The sequence below is a fragment of the Prinia subflava genome, chromosome 23, assembly GCF_021018805.1.
Source record: "Prinia subflava isolate CZ2003 ecotype Zambia chromosome 23, Cam_Psub_1.2, whole genome shotgun sequence".
NCBI classification, from domain to species: Eukaryota; Metazoa; Chordata; class Aves; order Passeriformes; family Cisticolidae; genus Prinia; species Prinia subflava.
The window spans coordinates 6,211,818-6,230,905 of record NC_086269.1 but is presented as its reverse complement, the minus strand read 5'-3'; the positions used below and the strand labels follow the sequence as shown (position 1 = coordinate 6,230,905).

The following is a 19,088-nucleotide window of genomic DNA, read 5'->3' as shown; positions in this document are numbered from 1 at the left end:
CACAAAGGTGACAGATTTTCAGCTGAATCTAGCCTGATTTCATGGCCACACACACATGTGGACAGACCTCCAGCAGAATCCCAGAATGGTTTGGGCTGAAAGCAACCTTAAAGCTCATCCAATCCCACCTCCTGCCATGGGCAGGGACAACTCCCACTGTCCCAGGGGTGCTCCAAGCCCCATCCAGCCTCGCTTTGGACACTTCAGGGATGAGGGATCCTGCAACCTCTCTGGGCAGCAGCCAAGGTTCATCCCTGGTCTCGGCAGAGGCAGCTGCAGGTGCCTTCAAAGGTTTTATTAAATGGCAGCTTTATTCCAGGGACATGCTGGGTGCTGTGCCCTGGTGGAGCTCCAGTGCAAGGCTCACAGTGCCATTGCAGATGTGCTGCTGTTCAAATGGCTTCTTACACAAATCTGCAGTGGTTTGGTCCAAGGAGGCTGGGCTGACTTTGTGCTGTGGTGCTGACTGGGTTATGCTGACGGGGCTGGTTAATGTCTGTCCTCACTCTCTTCCCATCTTCCTGGACATTTTAACAGCTGCGAAGTGAGAAGGAGACAAGAAATAAGCTGATTGAAGCTGACATGAATGGGAAGCCTCAAAACAGACTCTTCACCAAGTAAGTCTCTCCCTCTTAGTTGAAAAGAGACTGCCCAGAAAGCAATGGGAGAGCTTCATCTCTCAAAGCCAGCTGGCCTCAGCTGGGTCAAAAACAATTCACTGCTGTTTATTTCATGATTTTTTTTTTTAATCTGAGCACTCTCAAATACAGTTTTAGTTGTGTCTTAACATACCCAGTGAGTGGTGGAACAAGGGCCTGGACTGGTGTTTGGTTCTCCAGCTCCTGCTCTGGCTGAGGATCGATTGGATCTTTTGGCTGAGAACTGCACCTTTTAGTTGCACAGAGCCCTGCAGCCCAACTGCTGTGTTGTGTGGCACTAGAAAAGGAGAGATCGCATTTTTGTGGATGGAAAAAATGCTTGCAGAATTAGAAAATGTGAGACTGGCAGTGGAATCCATGGCAAATTTGCCATGATGGAAGTGCTGGAGTGTTCAGTCTGTAGATGGATTTTATCCTTCACTTCTTCTGTATATAGTAAATCATGTCTGTGTGCTCCTGAGACGTACAACTCAGATAACTTGCTTGCCTAGTCCTAAAACTTTCCTATTTTGCAGCAAAGAGAAGATTCTTTATGAGGAAGACACGTTGAAGTCCATGGAAATTGAGGAAGAGAACAAGGACTCAAGCAGTTCTAGTTCTGAAGAGGAAGAAGCTGAAGATGAAGTTTCAGAATCGGACGCTGAGAAGGAGTCAGGTAAGACTTACTTCAGCCTTGGATTTAATAACTAGCCTAACTATTATAATTATTAATGTTGTTATTTTTACTAATTACATAATTAGTTGTTAAGGACATGCTGAAAGTTTTACTTCCAGTGTATATGTACAGAATTTGGAGAAGTCTGGAGCTACTGTGCTGAAAAAGCTGATTCAAATGCTGACTCCCAGCTCAGCATAATTATTTTAAAAAAATCCTTCAGATCCTATTTTAATTCCTACTTCCATCCCACATGTATTGAAGATAACACACTGTCCATAGCTTGTTCTTAAACAGGTTTTTTTTCTTGTTGGCCCAGTTCAAGAAGAATCCTTCAGGTGCTGCAGAATGGTAGGGAAGCAGGTGAAGGTGTAGGAAGGCAATAGCCTGTTGTGTTCAGATCAGTCTAAAATGAAGGTCTGAAGCTGTTGAGTGATTATAGAAGTGAGGAATTTCTGTGTTCCAGGCTGTGATGAATAATGATTGCAGAAGATAGTGGAAAGTAAGGATTAAGTACACAGAGTTGCAGTAGCATTTACATTATAGTATATTGCTGCCATCTTACTCCCATTCCTTTTTCATAATTTCTGTGGCTTCCTTAATTAGTTTTAAAAGTGTTTATGTGCAGCACAAAAAGTTTAAATACAGAAACCTAATTTTACAGTAAGCCAAGACTTATTTGTACATAATATTCTGCAAACACAGATGGATCTTGCACTGTGATGTGTTTAATGGTTAAACTACTTTTAACATCAGCTTACTTGATCTATATGTAATATACTAAGAAATAGGTTTTGAGGAGACATGTAGTTTAAAGTTTTGCTGTGCTTCTGTGCCAGTGAAATTGTCACCTGTGTTGGGATTGTATCAGTTAATGCTGTTGGGGCAGGATGAGAGAGGTGGAAACTCATGACTGGGCTCTGCAGAGCTACTGCTGCACCAGCTGGGTGGGCATGGCAGTAACACGGGGAAATTATCTTGGGGGTTTTTAATCAAGCAAGTCTAGTGGACATGTCAGTGGTAGAAAGAGGTACACAGTACAGGTCCCATAATTTTCTCTGTGAATCAGGGGTTTATCCTGATTATATACATATTTCTATAAATGTAAGTGATACCCATCTAGCTGGGTGCCAATGCTTGTAATCCTTGTAAATACGGTGGTAGTTTGACCAAAACAACTCAAATGTTTGCACACCTCTAAGACCTGGAACTGTGTGGGGTTTAACTGAATCAGGAACAATCTAAGATCCTTCAGCAAGGAAAGGTCTGCGGCACTCAGCATTAAATTTTGTGTAAAGCCAGAACAGGTCTTTTTATTGCATTAATTCACTGAGCAAAGAACATTATAGGAGTCTATGTCAAACCACTGAAGCTAATAGAAATGGGAGACAAGAAGCATTCAGGTAATGATTCAGCTTCAGGCTTTGTTAGCTGTAGTCTCCTTTCCTGGAAAGATTATTGGGTCCTTTGAAAAATTTCCATCAGAATTGAAACACCACCTTGTAAACTTGTGAAATCTCTGGTAAAATGAGTGTGGGCTTGCCAGGTGGATGGAGACACAGCTATGGCTTGCTGCATATGTCAGTGGGGGCTCACATCTTTGGTATACTTTTTAAAGCAAGATTCTGTAAGCTAACAGCATCAGCCAGCATTATAGGAGGACTCCAGAGAGAAGTAGGATTTTTCATTTTGGTAATGAAACTAACCAATTTCACAGTATTACTGATTTCAAAGACAGACAGTGGTATTCCTGGGCTGATCCCCCAGTGTGGGCAGCAGGGGAGGGGGGATTCTTCCCCACTCGGGTAAGACCCCACCTGCAGAGCTGCCTCCAGCCCTGGGGTTCCAGCACAGGAAGGACGTGGAGCTGCTGGAGTGAGTCCAGAGGAGGCACCAGGATGATCAGAGGGACAGAGCAGCTCAGCTGGGAGGAAAGGCTGGGACAATTGGGATTGCTCAGCCTGGAGAAGAGAAGCTTTGGGGTGACCTCATTGTGACCTTCCAGGATCTGAAGGCAGCCTGCAAGGAAGATGAAGAGACTGTTTACAAGGGCCTGGAGTGACAGGACAAAGGGGAATGGCTTCAGACTGACAGAGGGTAGGTTTAGATAGGATATTAGCAAAAGAAATCGTCCCTATGAGAATGAGGAGGCCCTGGCACAGGGTGCCCAGAGCAGCTGTGGCTGCCCCATCCCTGGAAGTGCCCAAGGCCAGGTTGGATGGAGCTTGGAGCAACCTGTTCCAGGGACAGTGGAATGTCCCTGCCCATGGCAGGGGTTAGAATAAGATGGGCCTTAAGGTTCCTTGCAGTTCAAACCAATCTGGGATTCTATGGTTCTGTGTTTATCTGGTCAACATTTTACATGCTCGGGTTGTACAGGAGGCATGGGTATGAAAACATAACTATTCCTTTATTCCTCTTCATTTTCTGTAATATTCCCATACCTTTATCATTCTGAGCAGTGCTGGACACAGATTGTGACTGTTGTACTAAAGTGTTCAAAGTCCGGATTGAAAAAAAGATTAAGTGATCTTTTTAAACCTAAAAATTCCAATCCCTCTGGTAGCTGAGCATAAAGCATGACATGTAGAAGCTGGCAGTGTAACACGCAAGTTTATTTTGAGGTGTGTTTTGAAGAGTCTCAGGTTTCAATTAATTTGTTGAATTTGCAGAGACTGTGGGAGGAGGAAGTTGGATGAGGGAAGCAGTGAAATTGTTGGAAGGCTTCAGAGTAGTATGTTTCGTATAATCTGTAAGAAATTTGTGTTCTTCAGACAAAGGAAGCTAAAGGCATTAATGTCGCTTTATTAATTTTGAAGACAATTAATTTGCCATTGACCTCTTGTAAACAAAAGAAAGATCAGTATAAAATTCTATGGTAATTATCTGTGCTGGGAACTATTACAATATGTGTAATTATTGGGAATTAAAGCAGGCCATGGAAGCTTTTAGTGTTGTTTTGTTTAAAAACCAACCAAACAAAACTCCTTATCCAAAAACCCTTACAAAAAAGGAATTAGAAACTTAAATTTTTACTCTTACCAAATTTGTTTTGAGGAGATTGAACTAATCCTCTCCAGTTTCTCTTGTCTAGAATTCATGATGTTTATTGCTGAAATTTTTGCTGGGACCCTGCCCAAAGCCAACACGGCCAGCACAGAGTCCCTCCGCCTGTCCCTCTTCTGCAGTCAACTGCTCCCAATCACATTACTCACAGTTAGTCCTTCCCAACCTCTCATTAGCACTTTAGCCTGTGCCCTTCTAATAAGGCTTGACCTTAAAAGCTGACCTGTGTGCTAGAAACTTCCAGAACAGGCTCCCAGTGCCCATCCAGCCCAGCCTGGAGAGCTGCTGCTGCCTTCCCTTCCTGCACTGCCCTGTGTTTTACAGTCCTCAGTCACAAGAATGAGCAGCTGACAGCAAATGGCAGCGTGTCCTTCCTTGTCCATGGGCATCTCGTGGACTTGGATGTCAAGTATGGCAGGCCTGGCCTGCAAGGAGGAATGGGGTGGGTGAAGGTGCACCCGGGGGTTCAGCTCCAGAACTGAAATCTGCTGCTTCACAGAGTAGGAAAAGTAGCTGAGAACCCATTCTCATGCAGACCCAAGGGAAGAGCAGGAGCTGTGCCAGGGGAGATTTAGGCTGAGTATCAGGGAAAGGCTCTTCCCCCAGAGGGTGCTGGCACTGCCCAGGCTCCCCAGGGAATGGGCACGGCCCCAAGGCTGCCAGAGCTCCAGGAGTGTTTGGACAACGCTCTCAGGGATGCACAGGATGGGATTGTTGGGGTGTCTGTGCAGGTACAGGGGTTGGACTGGATGATCCCTGTGTGTCCCTTTCAACTCAGGAGATTCCATGATTCTGTCTTTGTCCCCAGTTCAAGCTCTGTCAGTCCTGCTAACTTCTGTTATTTTAAAATGTTTCTCTTGACTTGCTGTTTTCTGTTTTCTGTGTCCTTTGAATCCTTCTTTTTCTAGTACTGAGAATATTTGTTACATAAAGATTGATCTTCATGCTCCAAGGTGCCATTCTCCCAGATATCCATCCCAAACGACTCCAAATCTGTAGCAGATTTTTATTCCCTGCACAAATGTTATTTGCTAGGACTGGTTGGGTGCTTATGCTAAAAATTACTTCATTTTTTTCAAACCATGACTGTGTGAGCACTCATAGCTATGAGGAAAGCTTTGATTGGTGGGTGTAGGTACATAATTTTTCAGGCAAGTTCCATCTGCCTGGGTTTGTGGTGAATAGCCTGTCCCCAGCCTGTGCTCTCCAGTCAAATGAACCTATTGCCTGAGTCTCCCTTTCTGCTTATTCTCCCCCGGTAATGTCTGGGGGATGTTCTTCTGTCAAGCATGTGCATAGATACAAAAGATAAGCGTGATACTGGACAGCTGCACTTACCTAACAAGAAGGGAGCCAGCTGTGAGCTTGGACGAGGGTTGCTTGGCTTGCTTGAAACCCAGATATGGGCTTTTGTTGGGCAGCAGTCCTGGCTTCCTGTCGAAAAATGGATTTTGCTGCAGAAGACCACAAATGCTTGCCACACTTGTGCTACAGCAGGAACAGCATGTGCCCCTTTTCATCCCAAGATTTACCAGGGAAGAAATTCCCAGACAGGAAACGAAATTGTGAAAAACAAAAAACCTGTGTGTCCTCTTTGTGGTGCTTTCTGCAAAGATTTTGCTTGTCTGTGAGGATCAAGTACAAAAGTTTTGCCTGGCAAATCTACCCATCCTATTCTTTAGGAAGTGTGAAGCTCCTTGCAGAAAGCCCTGACATCTGACAGTGCAGAAGGCACTGACATCTCTGTGGTCCAAGGGGACTGAGGTCACACAGCACTGAACTGGAGTGCAGACCACACTCTGTGTAAAGAAGGGCCTTGGAAGTGCGATACTGAAACATTTGGTTTCTCTTCTTGTTTAAAATTGTAGAGAGAAAGGAAGAGCCCTTTGCCAACCACTCCAGCCGTGAATCCAGGCCCAGCATCACTGAGCAAATGCCACCACCCGAGCCCAACTCCTTCACTGCATCTGCCAGAAGAGTAAGTGAATTTGGAATTAGTGGGGACTCCAGCAGTGCTCAGAAGCAGAAGGTGTTACTGGGAGATGGATGCTCTGAAACCAGTCTTCAGAGGACTATAAGACTTGCATTTAGAAAAGCTTGATAGTATGAAATTCTAATAAAGATGTGTGTTAACAGCAGTGTAGGGACAATATGGTTCCTCTTAAATCTCTGACCCTCCAAAACAAATTGTGGTGAAGAAGCCTGGCCTACAGCACATGCTCTGTGTGCTATCACTTCTGAGGAGGCTGGTGCCTGTGTCTTCTCAGCAGAGCTGATTCCTGCCCGTGTGCCAGTGGTGAGCTTGGCACCATCATCCAAAGTGCCTCTGACTTGCCAAAGGCAGTGCCAGTTGAGTCAGTGATGTGATGTTACCACCCAGCAAGCTGAGGGTAGTTTGCATGTGGCTGGCCAGCTGGGCTATAAAAGCTTTAAAACATGAAGAGGTCACTAAAATCCTATGTGAATCCTCCAGCTCTCAGATCACTCAGCTAGATGGCACCAGGAGACTGCTTGGCACAGGACTCTTGTCGTGCGCTGCTGCTTTCCTTTTGCACCAGGCTATGGAGAAAACAACACAAACACCTGACCCAGGGCTGAAGCACTTGGTGCTTGTCAGAGGGAAATGTTTCTTGCTTAGTCACTATTTTTTATTTTTTGCATGTAACTGAGTGTAACAAAGATTAAATGAAACAGAACTCCTCTGGGCATTGTTCAGCTCAGGCTGGCTTAGCAGGGGAACTGTTAGAGGTAGAAGGATGCTGGGAAGTGTGAGCACATCAGTTAACCTTTTCCCAGCTGCAGAGGTTTGGTCTCACTCCTTTGAGCTGTTTAATGTAGAGTAAGGATGTTAGGGTGTAGAAGCTGGCCTGTGAGCAGAGCAAATACTGATTTGACCTCAATCACGTGAGACCAGCTTCTTTACCTTCTCTCACCTGTTTGATTTTTTGTAGTTCTCTTTGACAGACTGGGCTTTAGATTGTGTTGCCCTCTATTAGGGGAGTAATTAGTGTGTGGTGTTCCTGTGTTGTTCAGAATTTACAGATGGTAGCTTTTGCTGTGGTTTTGAGCATTTTCTGAGGAAAGCGTCAAAACTACATGAAAATGTAGTTAGAGCTGTGTAGCAGTAGACTGGCAGTGCTGGAAATGGTGGGGTACAGATTAACTCTTTGCATCTGCATTGAAATGACATGAGCTGAAAACATTGCTGAAATACTGCAGGGGTAATTTTAGCTGGGCAGTCTTCAGACAGTGAATCTGAGGGCAGAGCTCCCCAGTAGCTCCACTTATTCTGAGTAGTGTCAGATGTTTGTGTCAGATAGAATATGGGATAATAATGCTTACATCAGCTTTGATCAAAAGCCTTGTCTGCCCAGTGTCCTGCCCAACAGGGGCCATCAGAAGCTACCAGCGAGCACAATCTTGCAGGAATTCCCCCCCACATTCCAGCAATTGGCGTTTCAGGGACTCACTGAGGCTGGTATACTTTTTGTCTTCAGTAGTCCTGGTTGGACTTTTCCTCTATGCAGTCACTTTTTGATTGGGATCCTGTAATGTCCAGTGGTAAAAAGAGCCCTTCAGCTTAGTTAAAAACTCTACAAAGCTCATTGTCCCATTAATCTACCACATGCTGGGTTTGTTTGCTGTCCCTCATTCCTTTGTGGGAAGGACCAAGGAATCATTGTTCCTCACTCACCCCTCTGTGTGCCACTGAGGGTTTTACATACCTTGGTCATATCTCAGCCTGGAGACTACTGATACACTGAATATCTCCTCATGCAAAACCTCTCTTGCTCTACTCATTCTTGGTGCCTTTCCCTGAACTCCTCCCTTCTTGTCAACTGCTGCTGAGCCCTGGAGCTGAGCTCTGTGTGGTACCAAAGGTCTGATTGTACCCTGCAGTAACACAGAGTCACAGTGGTTGTGTGGTTTGTATTCTGTGCTTTTCCCATAGTTCCTAATAATTTGTTTGCTTTATTTCCTGTACAATTTGGTGCTTAACCCTGTACAAGTATCTCTTGTGATGCACAGGCTCTATTCTTGAATGGCAGTGGGCAGCCTTTTGAGAGACTTGATAACTGTAGCTAAGGTTGTACATTTAAACAAACAGTTGTGTATTTAAGGACTAATATACACAGGTCAGAAGTGGCTCGTGTAACAAAGAGCACAAAGACCCATTCTGTGCTGTGCACAGTTACCTGCCCATAGAAGGGGCCTCTGCAAGGCTGAAGTCCAATGTCCTGCTCAAAGCAGAATTAAGCTCACGTCGTGTTGCATTGTCCTACCTGAGCTCAGCTGAGTATTAAAAGGTCTCTGAGGATGGAGATGCTCTGCTCCCTTACTCCCTGTCCCAGTGCAGCTTCGCTCCTCCCAGGAGTTCTGTCTCCATGTCAGCTGGGATTTCCCAAGTGGAGAGTTGTCTGTTCTCCTCCTTTCACTGTAGACTGTAGAGAAGTCTGGTTCCATATCCTCTGTAAACCCACCTCCAAGGAGCAGAGCAACTAAATCCTGTCTTTGCCTTCTCTTTTCCATGCTAAACAATCCAAGTTTCCTCAGTCTCTTTCTTTACAGTGTTGTTGGCTGCAGCTCCCTGGTGATCTCAATGGCTTCTCCTGGACTCTACTGATGTGAGGGGTTTATTTGCAGCTAGTTCCGTAAGGCCTGAGTACTTGTTTTTGGTTTTCTGCCTGTACTGAATAATTCCCCTTTCTTAAATGGATCATAATAAAAGGTTCATTATTCCTTATATTTTTTCCTCAAAGCTGGAGGAGGACATTGTGTAGGCAAAGACTTGCACAGTGACAGAAGATTCCTTTTATCCTCTGTCCTTGGGGTTTAGGCACTATAGTAGTTTGCATACCTGTGAGTTCACCTTGAACCTTCCTGTAGTTAAAGTGAAGCAGGAGATAAGTAATTCTATCTTAAACATACAGCCCAGCAAAAACTGGGGGTTTTTGAAACACTTTCTGAACTCAGAGTGTGCCTTGCAGTGCTCTTCCTTTTTCCAAATGTTCCTGTTTCTCCTCCACAGTTCAGTTGGCTCAGCAAATCAGATGAGCAGAAGGATGAGTCACCTTCGTCGTGGCGGCTGGGCCTGAGGAAGACTGGCAGCCACAACATGTTGAGTGAAGTCGCTGCCACTCGTGAGGCACAGAGGGATAAAACTTCTTCTATCTATCGCTCCTCATCCAGCCCTCGGATATCTGCGCTGTTGGACAACAAGGAAAAGGTTTGGCTTTCAGGAAGGGTGTTCTGGTGTATCCACTTTACCCCACAGCTGTAAACCCCTTTCGATTTGAGTTATTGCTGGGGTTTGTATCCATAACAAACACAGGTCTCTTTCATTCTCAATTTCTTTTTCTTTTGAAAAATATTTTCCTCCTATCAGTTGTTTCTCCACAGCTGGAGTTTGGTAGCCTTTGACCTAATTCCTGCTCAGTTTGGGCAAGCTGGCACTGACCAGGGGCTGCCAGTCTAGCACAGCCTGTTCTTTACCAGAAAATGTCCAGTCCGCACAACAGCACACATCTGCAGTGGAGAGTCTCCTTCCCTGTCATTTATATGGATTCCTTCTCTATCCACCATCTGCATTTGTAAATCCCATGCCATGTATTCAGTAAATGTAACTTTTCTGCCCATGGGTAGATGCCTCATCCGTGGAGGTATTCAAGGCCACCTTGAATGGAGCTCTGGTCTAGTGGGCTAAAGATCCCTTCCAACTCATACCATTCTCTGATTCTGTGACTGACAAGTTATTCTCTAAGTTAGAACATGCTTTTATTCACTATCATGGTCATCAGGAAATCCCTTTCAGAACTGGTATTTCTATGCTGTGGTATGTGCTGCCCAAGAAGTTGCCTTAAACCAGCTGGTAGGAGAATGCTTTCTTAGTTGAAGAAATTTGAAAATTAATTTATTTGCCACTGAACGTGCTGGAAGGGTAAGAGATACGTAGCTGAAGTTCCTCTTTTGTTTCACCAGGACAGAGACAACAAGAGTTATTTTGCCACCATAGTCCCCAGAAGACTGAGCAGTACAAGTGATATAGAAGAAAAAGAAAACAGGTGAGACTGGCTGAAGTTAATGCTCATCTTCCATCCTGTCAATAGTACTTCTGGAATATAATTATTCTGTAGTCATGCTTTGTATATTTTCTCAGCAGTCTCAAGTACACAGGAATTCACAGCATCAAGAGCCAGCTCTGTCCATAAAAGTTCTGGTATGTTGGTTTTCATTTAGGTGAGCAGGAATCAGCAGACTGATTCCTCCACCCCATATTCACACACATAGGCACAGGCCCCATCCAGGCAACCAGATTTGTGGATCCTTTTTGCTTTTAATATGCAAGGGCCTCATTTTGTAGCTGCCACCTGCACTTGTACTTGTCACTTGCTCAGCAGTCACCTTCGGTCCCTTTGTTGACACCTCTGTCACTTGAGATTCACTTGAGCTTGTGAACTCTCCCATGCAGGAACTGTTTCGTTGCAGGGCTGTTTTTACAGTCGGTATGTGTAGATGGTCCTGGACAGAACCATGGTGTAAGTGGTGTGTATACATCCAGAATTTCCAGATGTATTTGAGGAGCTGGTCTCTACAAGCAGCTTCTTAAGGGGCCTTCCAGTGCCTAAAGGGGCTCCCAGAGAGCTGGAGAGGGACTTTAGACAAGGTCCTGTAGTGACAGGATAAGGGGAATGGCTTCCATGGCCAAAGGGCAGAGTTAGATGGGATATTGGGAAGGAATTCTTGGCTGTGAGGGTGGGGAGGCCCTGGCACATGTTTCCCAGAGAAGCTGTGGCTGCCCCGTGCCTGCAAGTGTCCAAGGCCAGGCTGGAAGGTGTCCCTGCCCAAGCAAATAGTAAGACAGGATGAGCTTTAAGGTCCCTTCTAACCCTGGCCATCCTATGATTCAGTTTGTACTAGAAGGAGTAAAATTTGATCTTAGCCTCATTTCCAGCTACTTCCCCAACAGAGGAGGAAAGGCACATGCAGAGCAGTGGCTGTGAACTGTAATTTTTGGGCAGGAGCTGTGGCAGATGACACGCTGAGAGAATTTCAGAACAGCTTGAGATACTTTGCTGATCTTTTGCTGGAACCTCCCTGCTGTGTTCTTGTTCAGTCTCAGGCACTTTGAGATCGAGAGTTTAGCAGACAGTTTGTGTCTGTTGATCAGCTCAGGAAGGTTTGGCAGAGGCTGCTATTGAGTGGCACATCCCGCTGTAGGTGCTGACGAGTTTCCTTTTCTGGGTGGAGTGGGGACTGGCTGAGGAGAACTGGCCTTCAGGAACAGAAGGTGCCCAGGCATGCTGTGTAGTACAGATTTTTCCCCAATATTCTATCCTTTCAGAACATCTGGGTTTTCCTTTCTGGAACCCACAGGTATCTTGAGAGAGCATCAGTCTGGGTATGACAACTGGAAATGAGAAATAATTGCAGGCTGATGGGAGAATGGATTATTGCTACATTGCAAGCTCCAGGCCCCGTCCAGCACCAGCAGAGAGCAGGATATACTGCCAGAGTGTGCATTAGCATTAAGGAAAGAGCCCTGTTTTCAGATAACCAGGGTAAATAGGACTACTAGGAATTTCTTGATAAGTTGTCAAGTAGCTTTAGATACTGTAAATATTTTGTTTGTTGTTTTCTGCTTCATGATTTTGTGGTGGACATGGTGTTGCTGGGTTAATCGTTGGACTCAATGATCTTACAGGACTTTTCCAAGCCTAATGATTATATGAGAGGCTTTGCTGTGCTGAATTGCTTTTGTCTTTGCCTGGATACCTTGAAGAATAAAAGCTTCCCTGCAGTTCCAATATCTGCCCATTTATACCTTATTATTTAATACAGACAGCAGTGAGAATATGAAATGACACTATTTAATATGTTAAATTACTTTTATGGAAAATCTGAATTTCATTTGCAAGTTTTCTGACTAAAAAGAATCTTGTTCCTCTTTATGCAAAACATTACATGATCTGTGGTTGTGAAGTGAGCTGGCAAGAACAGGAGCTGATGTTAAGGCCAGAGCAGATGTTTCTCTGAGCTGTTTCTCCTGAACAATGAAACACATAGGTGTAAGGGAGGGATCTGTGTTGTGAAAGTGTAAAGGAACCAAAGGCATACTCAGAGGTTTTCTAAGCACAGCCTGTGCTCTGTCCTGCTTTAGAGAATCTGCTGTGAACCTGGTGCGGAGCGGCTCCTACACCCGGCAGCCCTGGAGGGATGAGCCGAAGGGAAATGAAGCTCCCCACTCTGGTGCACCCACTACCTATGTATCCACCTACTTGAAAAGGTATGTCCAGGTCTGAGACAGAGCCTTGGATTCTCAGGCAGTCAGAACCACTCTTAACATGCCTCCCAGACCTCAGCCTCCTGCTTGCTGCCTCCTGCATCTTGTAACTAGGCTTGGAACCCTCTTCTCCTGAGAGCAGGAAAGAAAAATTATGATTTTTGGTATTTGTCATGCTAAATAGTGTTTTATAGGCTATAATTTTTATTAATTTGCAAATTTTTGCACTGAATTTAAATACTCTTGTTCCCATAACTCGAAAGCAACGGTTTCTCTGTTTAATGCTGGTGTTAAGGTTAGAGAATAAAACCAAAATCTATCATAAAAACAGATTAATGTAATAAAAGTCCAAAAGCATTGTTCAGATAGCTCTTGGTAAGTTGGCTTATCTCCAATTTTGGTTTATAGTAGTCCCTGTTTATGGTATTATGAGAAAGTGGCAGTGTCTTGTGCATGATGTACAGCACTTGCTAAGGGGTAAAACTGATGCTTCCACCATTGTTTTGTAAGGCAGTAAGGAAGCAGTTTGTTCACAGTGCGTGTGAAGTTGTAGGGGCTGATTATTGGTAAAGGAGACAGACAGAAGTAGGGAGGCAATTCCACGCAGAACTCCTGTACCTGCAGTGTCCTGGAGCCCCTTGGGGGCAGAGCCTCGGTGTCCTTGAGGTACCAGCTAACACCTCTCTCTGAGTGAGCTGAAGCAATGCCCTGTTCTGGTGAGGCAAATAGTGCATTGCTGGGTTTTCATGTGAGCAGGAGATCAGCAGTGCCAGCACCTCACCTTTATTTCAGCTAATACTGGAGACCATCAAATCAGCCTCTAATAAACTTGTCACACTGCAAAGCCATTGTGTTTCTGCTAAAGGAAAACGGCAGCAGTAGCTTAAAGTTGTAGATGCGTTTCACCAGATTCTAGACCCTGAACTAAATAACTGTCCTGGAGATGGAACAATTGCTTGAGATACTTGGGAAGAGGCAATTAGTTCCAGTGTTTATGCTGTAGAGGTAAGTGGTGCTCAAGGATGAGTGTGGCCAGTTGCTAAGCACATACAGATCCATTGCCACAAAAGGTGAAGCAGCCCCTTCAAGCAGAAGCCTTCTGCTCTGCTGATCCATTCTGGTGACTTCACAGCTATCCTGGGACGTGATGACAGCCCAGCCTCCATAGCTTGTCTCTCTCTGAAGCTGGTGTGACAAGCTGCAGCTGATTACACTGGAAAACTTTTGCCCCTTGCAGCTGGTACACCTGTGCTGCTCCCTGAGCTGAGACAGCCCAGTCACCCCCAGGCAATCTTACAAACATTGCTGCTTTATCCCAGCTAATCCTGCACCAGATTTAGTGTTGCACTCGCACAGTTGTACTGTATTTCCTTGGTTAAAGTGTACAGGGAGTGGGGAAGGTTTAGGCTGCAGTGGGATGTCACTGAGTTCTCACAAAGGCTGAATTCTGGCCTTTCATAAGAGAATGACTGGTTCTCAAGCAGGTACAGAAAATAGCTTTGTCAGGTAGGAATAGATGTGCTTTTAAAGGAGAGATCGATGGGTTTGCATTTCATATACAAATAGTAAAACCATGATCAATTAGACCTTTATCCCATATAGTTTTCTGTAGGAGAGCACAGAGAAATTGAATACGATTGTATTGAACTTCTGATTTCTCCAGCCATGTGCATCCACTCCTAAGATGAGAAAAGGAACCTGTTTAGATATAAGCATTTTGTCATTTATAAGTATTAGCAAAACTCTGAACACAACTCCAAAAAATGAAAGCTCCTCCTTAGAGAGGAAGAATTCAAGGGAATATGACATGCTTGGATGTCACTGAGACATGACTGTATCTTCAACTCCCCTCTGCCTCAGCATTTGACTAATCTCCATGAAGATCACAGACTGGGTTGGGTTGGAAGGGGCCTTGAGTCCCAACTCCTTCCACCCCCTGCTATGGGCAGGGACACCTTCCACAAACCTGGCCTTGGACACTTCCAGGGATGGGGCAGCCACAGTTTCTCTGGGCAGCCTGTGCCAGGGCCTCACCACCCTCACAGGGAAGAATTCCTTCCCAATAGCCCATCTAACCCTAGTTATGTTCTTTAAGTGCTTTATATGATGCCTCAAACATAGAATGAACAACAGCAGCTGATCATCTTAACATGGGGGAAAAGCTGCTTTTCTCTTATTTTTTTTTTTTTTTTAAGGGAACAGAATAACTTGAATAACTTGCAGCAATGTTACAAATGTTCTTCAGCTTTAATTGAAGCAGATATTGGTGCTCTCTCTGTCATGGTACTGGCAATTGTTCTGCTTTCCCTGTGTGTACCACTGGCCCAGAAATCTACAGAACCCTGCTCCAATATCCTGGTGTCCATTTTAGTGTGTACTGGCCTTCAAAAATCCGGGTCACTTCAACTGTAAATGAAAGGATGTGGAGGCAAACTGGCATAGCAGGTTGGATTAGTTCAGCATCCTACCTCTGACATCAGCCAGAAGTGCTGCCTCCCAGGAAAGCCTCACACCTGAATGAAATCCTTCAGCCACACAGTTTCTCCTTCATTTCACATTTATGCGCATACCTCCTTGCTGTCTCTGTCACATGAAAGCCATTGCTGTGAGCCAGGACAACAGTCCCTGCAGCTCAGACTCTATTTCTGACAGCAGCTGGTTTTGAAGGAGAAGTTGGAAAAGCCAGGATAAATTCAGAGAAGTCTTCTGCCTCCCACTCTCTCCTTACTTCCAGCAATCAGGGATTTAGGAGCCAGGGGTTATATTTAACCATTGTTCTTAATAGCCACCACTGTGGCCATCTTCCATACCCAAATCCTGGTTTGATGTCTGCAATATACTATGGCAGTGTGTTTAAAAAAGTAGTTATATGCTTTGTGCAAACCTCTTTTATTACCACGTGTGGAAGCTTTTTAGGAGTGTGAAGGTTCTTAAGTTAAAAATTTTAATGTCTTTGAAGTATTTCTTTGAAGTCAGAAGTATTTCTTTTTATTGTTTTGAAATATTGCTTTACATTTCATTGCTTATTCCCTGATGGTTCTGTTGTGGTGGTAATGTTAGAGAATGAGGAGCAGTGTGTCAGTGCCTTTTTTTTATTTCTAATGTTGAATTCTTCAGCGTAATTTTGTAGTCCTCCCTTTCACAGACTCCTATGGATGCAGCTGTTAATTAACAGGATTTCCTGGCTAACCTTTACATTGCAATTTTCTGGTCCTGTTCAGATCAAATGTGAACAATGGAGTAAATGCCTTGGAGTGCTCCTCACACTGTGCAGTGCCACCCGTGCAGGGGAACAGCCTGGGAGGTGGATTCCTGCAGGGGTGGCAGTGTTTTGGCTCTCTTGGGAGCAGGAGTGTGTTCCTGCTGCCCCAGCACCACATTTCTCTGCCCATGTGTGTGTTGGAGCTGGCCCTCCCTGTGCCCTCTTCATCCATTCCTCTTCCTCTTTCCCTCTTATCCCCCACATCACTGCTCTCCCAGGCACCTGGTGCTGCTTCCATCCTCCTCACCCATTGCCTTTCCCTCCTGAAAGACTATCGTTGTCAGGGCTTTCTTGATAATCCTCCTGCATCCTCCCTTCCTGACCAAGTTCCTTCTCTCTCTTGCAGCCACACTCGTGCCCCAGCCTCTTTGCCTTGGGCTCTCCTGGGATGGTGCCACATCAGCTCTGTTCCCCCAGGCCTGCCACCACCTTTTCCCCTGCTGATTCTCTCCTTCCTTCCCCAGACACAGGCTCCACTGCCATCCTCTTCTTGGAACACTCATTTATCAACTCCCCAGCCGCTTGCTCCACACGCCTGCCCCATCCAGGCTCCTCTTCCCACTCCCAGCCTCCTCCCAGCCCATCTCCAGGGCTTGTCTTTCCCCTCTGGAGCAAAGAGCCAAGAAGAGAGGGACTTGCTTCCAACAGGACTGCCTGCTCCTGCATGCTCCAGGCAGGGCCAACATTCCAGAGGAAGCTCTGTTTAGGGTCTGGTGGAGGTTGCTACCTGTTGACAGTGACTGGCTTGTTGCTGTGTGACCTGGATATGGCAAGCAGCCGTTAACTGAGGAGTCCAAATGGGAGGTTCCCCTCTGTAGAGGTCTTCCAGGAGGCCCCATGGAGGCCTTCCAGGATGCTGTGTTGTCCCCTTTGGCTCCCTAGGGACCAGCTGCTCATGCTGGGTGGGCTGGGGGCCTTGGCACATAAAACTGGCATGTAAACTGGGTGCCGGGTGAACAGAACTGGATCCTTTCTCTGGCCACCTGTCCTTGGCTGTGGTCCTGCCCCTTCCCAGTGCTATTTCAGCCTCAGGCTGCTCTCTGGATTCTTACTCTAGAGCTGACTTCCACTTTCCTTCCGTTGTCCCTGACTTTCCCTAAAACCTGCAGCTCTGTCCTGGCCTGATTCTTTGCTCTAGGCCAAGTTTTATTCCTGTGCAACCACTTTGGTCCATGTGCTCTGCCATGGGAGCCATTAGGGATGCAGAAGGTGAGAGCTAGCCTTCCAGCCTTCCAAGCCTTTGATCCTTCAGACAGTCCAGTCTGACTGGTAGCAACCGGGCATGCCAGATGCTGGGAAAAGTGTGGCAGGGCCCTAGGACCCACTAGATTGCTCTGTGCAGGCAGTGAGCAGCTTGTTTGCAGGGCTTGGCTTGTGCAAGAGGGAGATGCTGCCAGATTTCATCAAGTCTGTTTTCAGAGATATGCAGCTTTTCCCACTTGAGTGGATTTGCTCTCCCCTTAGACTGGATTTTCTTTGAAAAAGTGAAAGGATCCATCCTTGTGTAAGAGCCCTTCTGTCCTCCTCCCTCTTATCCAAAATATGAACACAAACACAGCTTTTCAATAAGACTGGTTTTCAGGGCCTTCTTTAAACTGGCAAAATATTATTTCCCTTGCTCATTCTTGAGTATTTTTGGACAGCTGTGCTAGCTATTTTCTAGAAATACAGTTAGTGCCAAACATGTCTTAAAGAGAAGTAAAGCCTGAACTGATCATCTTTGCCAAAACTTTAGGCCACTGGAAATAAGTTCTTAAAACTAGAAGTCCTGGACATCCTCAGGGATGATGCAGTTCTTGTCACTCTCTCCTTTCCTGCTTTAAGCATCCTCATCCTTGCATCCACCTTTCCCCAGAGCACAGGGTGCTCCATGTGCCCTGCTTTCACTGCAGCAGGGTTTTTTGCTTCCCTGATCCTCCTCAACTCATCCTCATGCCGTTACTCTTGCTCTGGAACTGAGCTGGGCTTAGCTAAGCAGGGCTGTGTTGGCACTGGCCTGTGTGGCCAACCGGCGACAGCTCCGCTGCTCACTGATCTCCTTGCACACGTTTTGCTGCCATGTGGTACCTGCTCCCTTCCCAGCTGCCAGCACAGCTGTGGGATGTGCTGTTGAATATTTACTGTGCTCTGAAGGACGTGATTTTGTGATGTTTTACAGTGCTTCATTTGGTAGAAGTAGTGACCTGAGCAGTCCCTACATTTCAGCCAGTCGCAGTCCATCTCTAGCTACCTCACCCACTGCCATTGGCTCATCTACTTCCCCGGGCACCCCGTGGCAACCTGTCTCTTGCTGTCCCACATCTCTCGGTGTGAACACTCCTGCTTCAGCCTGCCACAACACCAGGTAATGGCTCCCAGTGGAGATAACACTCCAAAAGTTGGCGTTTGGGTTGGAAGTTTTGGAGTGGATTAGGGATTTGAGGTGTGCTTCCACATGGGAAGTGCTGATGAGTGAGTCCAGAATGACAAACAATCCCAGGATGGTGGTGTTGGACAGTTGCATGGTGGGTGTGACTGGCAGGCAGGTGACAGTCCGTAGTGTGCCCCTTGTGCCCTCAGTTCCTGCGTCACAGCGTGTGCTCAGGCTGCCCTCGGGTGCTCAGTATACAAGCTCTTGGAGTTCCTTCCTTCTGCTTATTCACCAGGTACATTTTTCTCATCATTTTTGTTACTAACAGGGATATGAAAGCTATTAATTCCTCCTGCTCATTCGTCTCCCAAGTTTTGTAAAATTCATTTTACTGTGGCTGTTCCCTACAAACACACGAGTGTAAAGCGAGGAGGATGAGCTGTCCATGCTCCATCGAGGAGGTTGGGCTCAGTCAGCACTGGAGTTCACTTGCTTTGCTTTCCATATGTCTTCTCTATTTCAGAGCCCCTTTCAGGCAACAAACTGATTCTGCTGTAGAGAAAAGCGCGGAGGGCAGCTGTGCCAGCACCCCTCTAGGTGTAATCACAAACCGTGCTGTGCTCGGCACTGCCAACGGCACCGGGAATGCCGGGGCCGCCTCCGCCCCAGGGAAGGATCTCTCGGCTGAGGAGGCCAGGGAGCGCAGAAGGTCAGTGAGGAGTGGGCTCTGGTGGCCCCTCCATGGGCAGCTGTCACATGGTGGTGATGGTGGGGGTGTAACAACTGGTTTGTAGGTGCTCCATGAAGTTCCCAGG

At 46.0% G+C, this 19,088-nt stretch overlaps 1 protein-coding gene across 7 annotated transcripts in view; it reads left to right on the top strand.

Moving 5' to 3' along the window:
• Positions 1–19,088, top strand: part of PPP1R12B (protein phosphatase 1 regulatory subunit 12B) — a 132,149-nt gene that overhangs the window by 49,049 nt on the left and 64,012 nt on the right. For 4 of the 7 annotated variants that reach the window (XM_063418415.1, XM_063418417.1, XM_063418416.1 and 1 more), the window contains exons 7-14: positions 538–617; positions 1,175–1,314; positions 6,249–6,358; positions 9,410–9,607; positions 10,360–10,442; positions 12,539–12,664; positions 18,082–18,267; positions 18,797–18,982. In XM_063418415.1, the coding sequence (XP_063274485.1) occupies positions 538–617; positions 1,175–1,314; positions 6,249–6,358; positions 9,410–9,607; positions 10,360–10,442; positions 12,539–12,664; positions 18,082–18,267; positions 18,797–18,982 (1,109 nt within the window). The remainder of the gene's footprint in view (positions 1–537; positions 618–1,174; positions 1,315–6,248; positions 6,359–9,409; positions 9,608–10,359; positions 10,443–12,538; positions 12,665–18,081; positions 18,268–18,796; positions 18,983–19,088) is intronic. The other 3 variants (XM_063418419.1, XM_063418418.1, XM_063418420.1) reach the window with 3 other exon arrangements.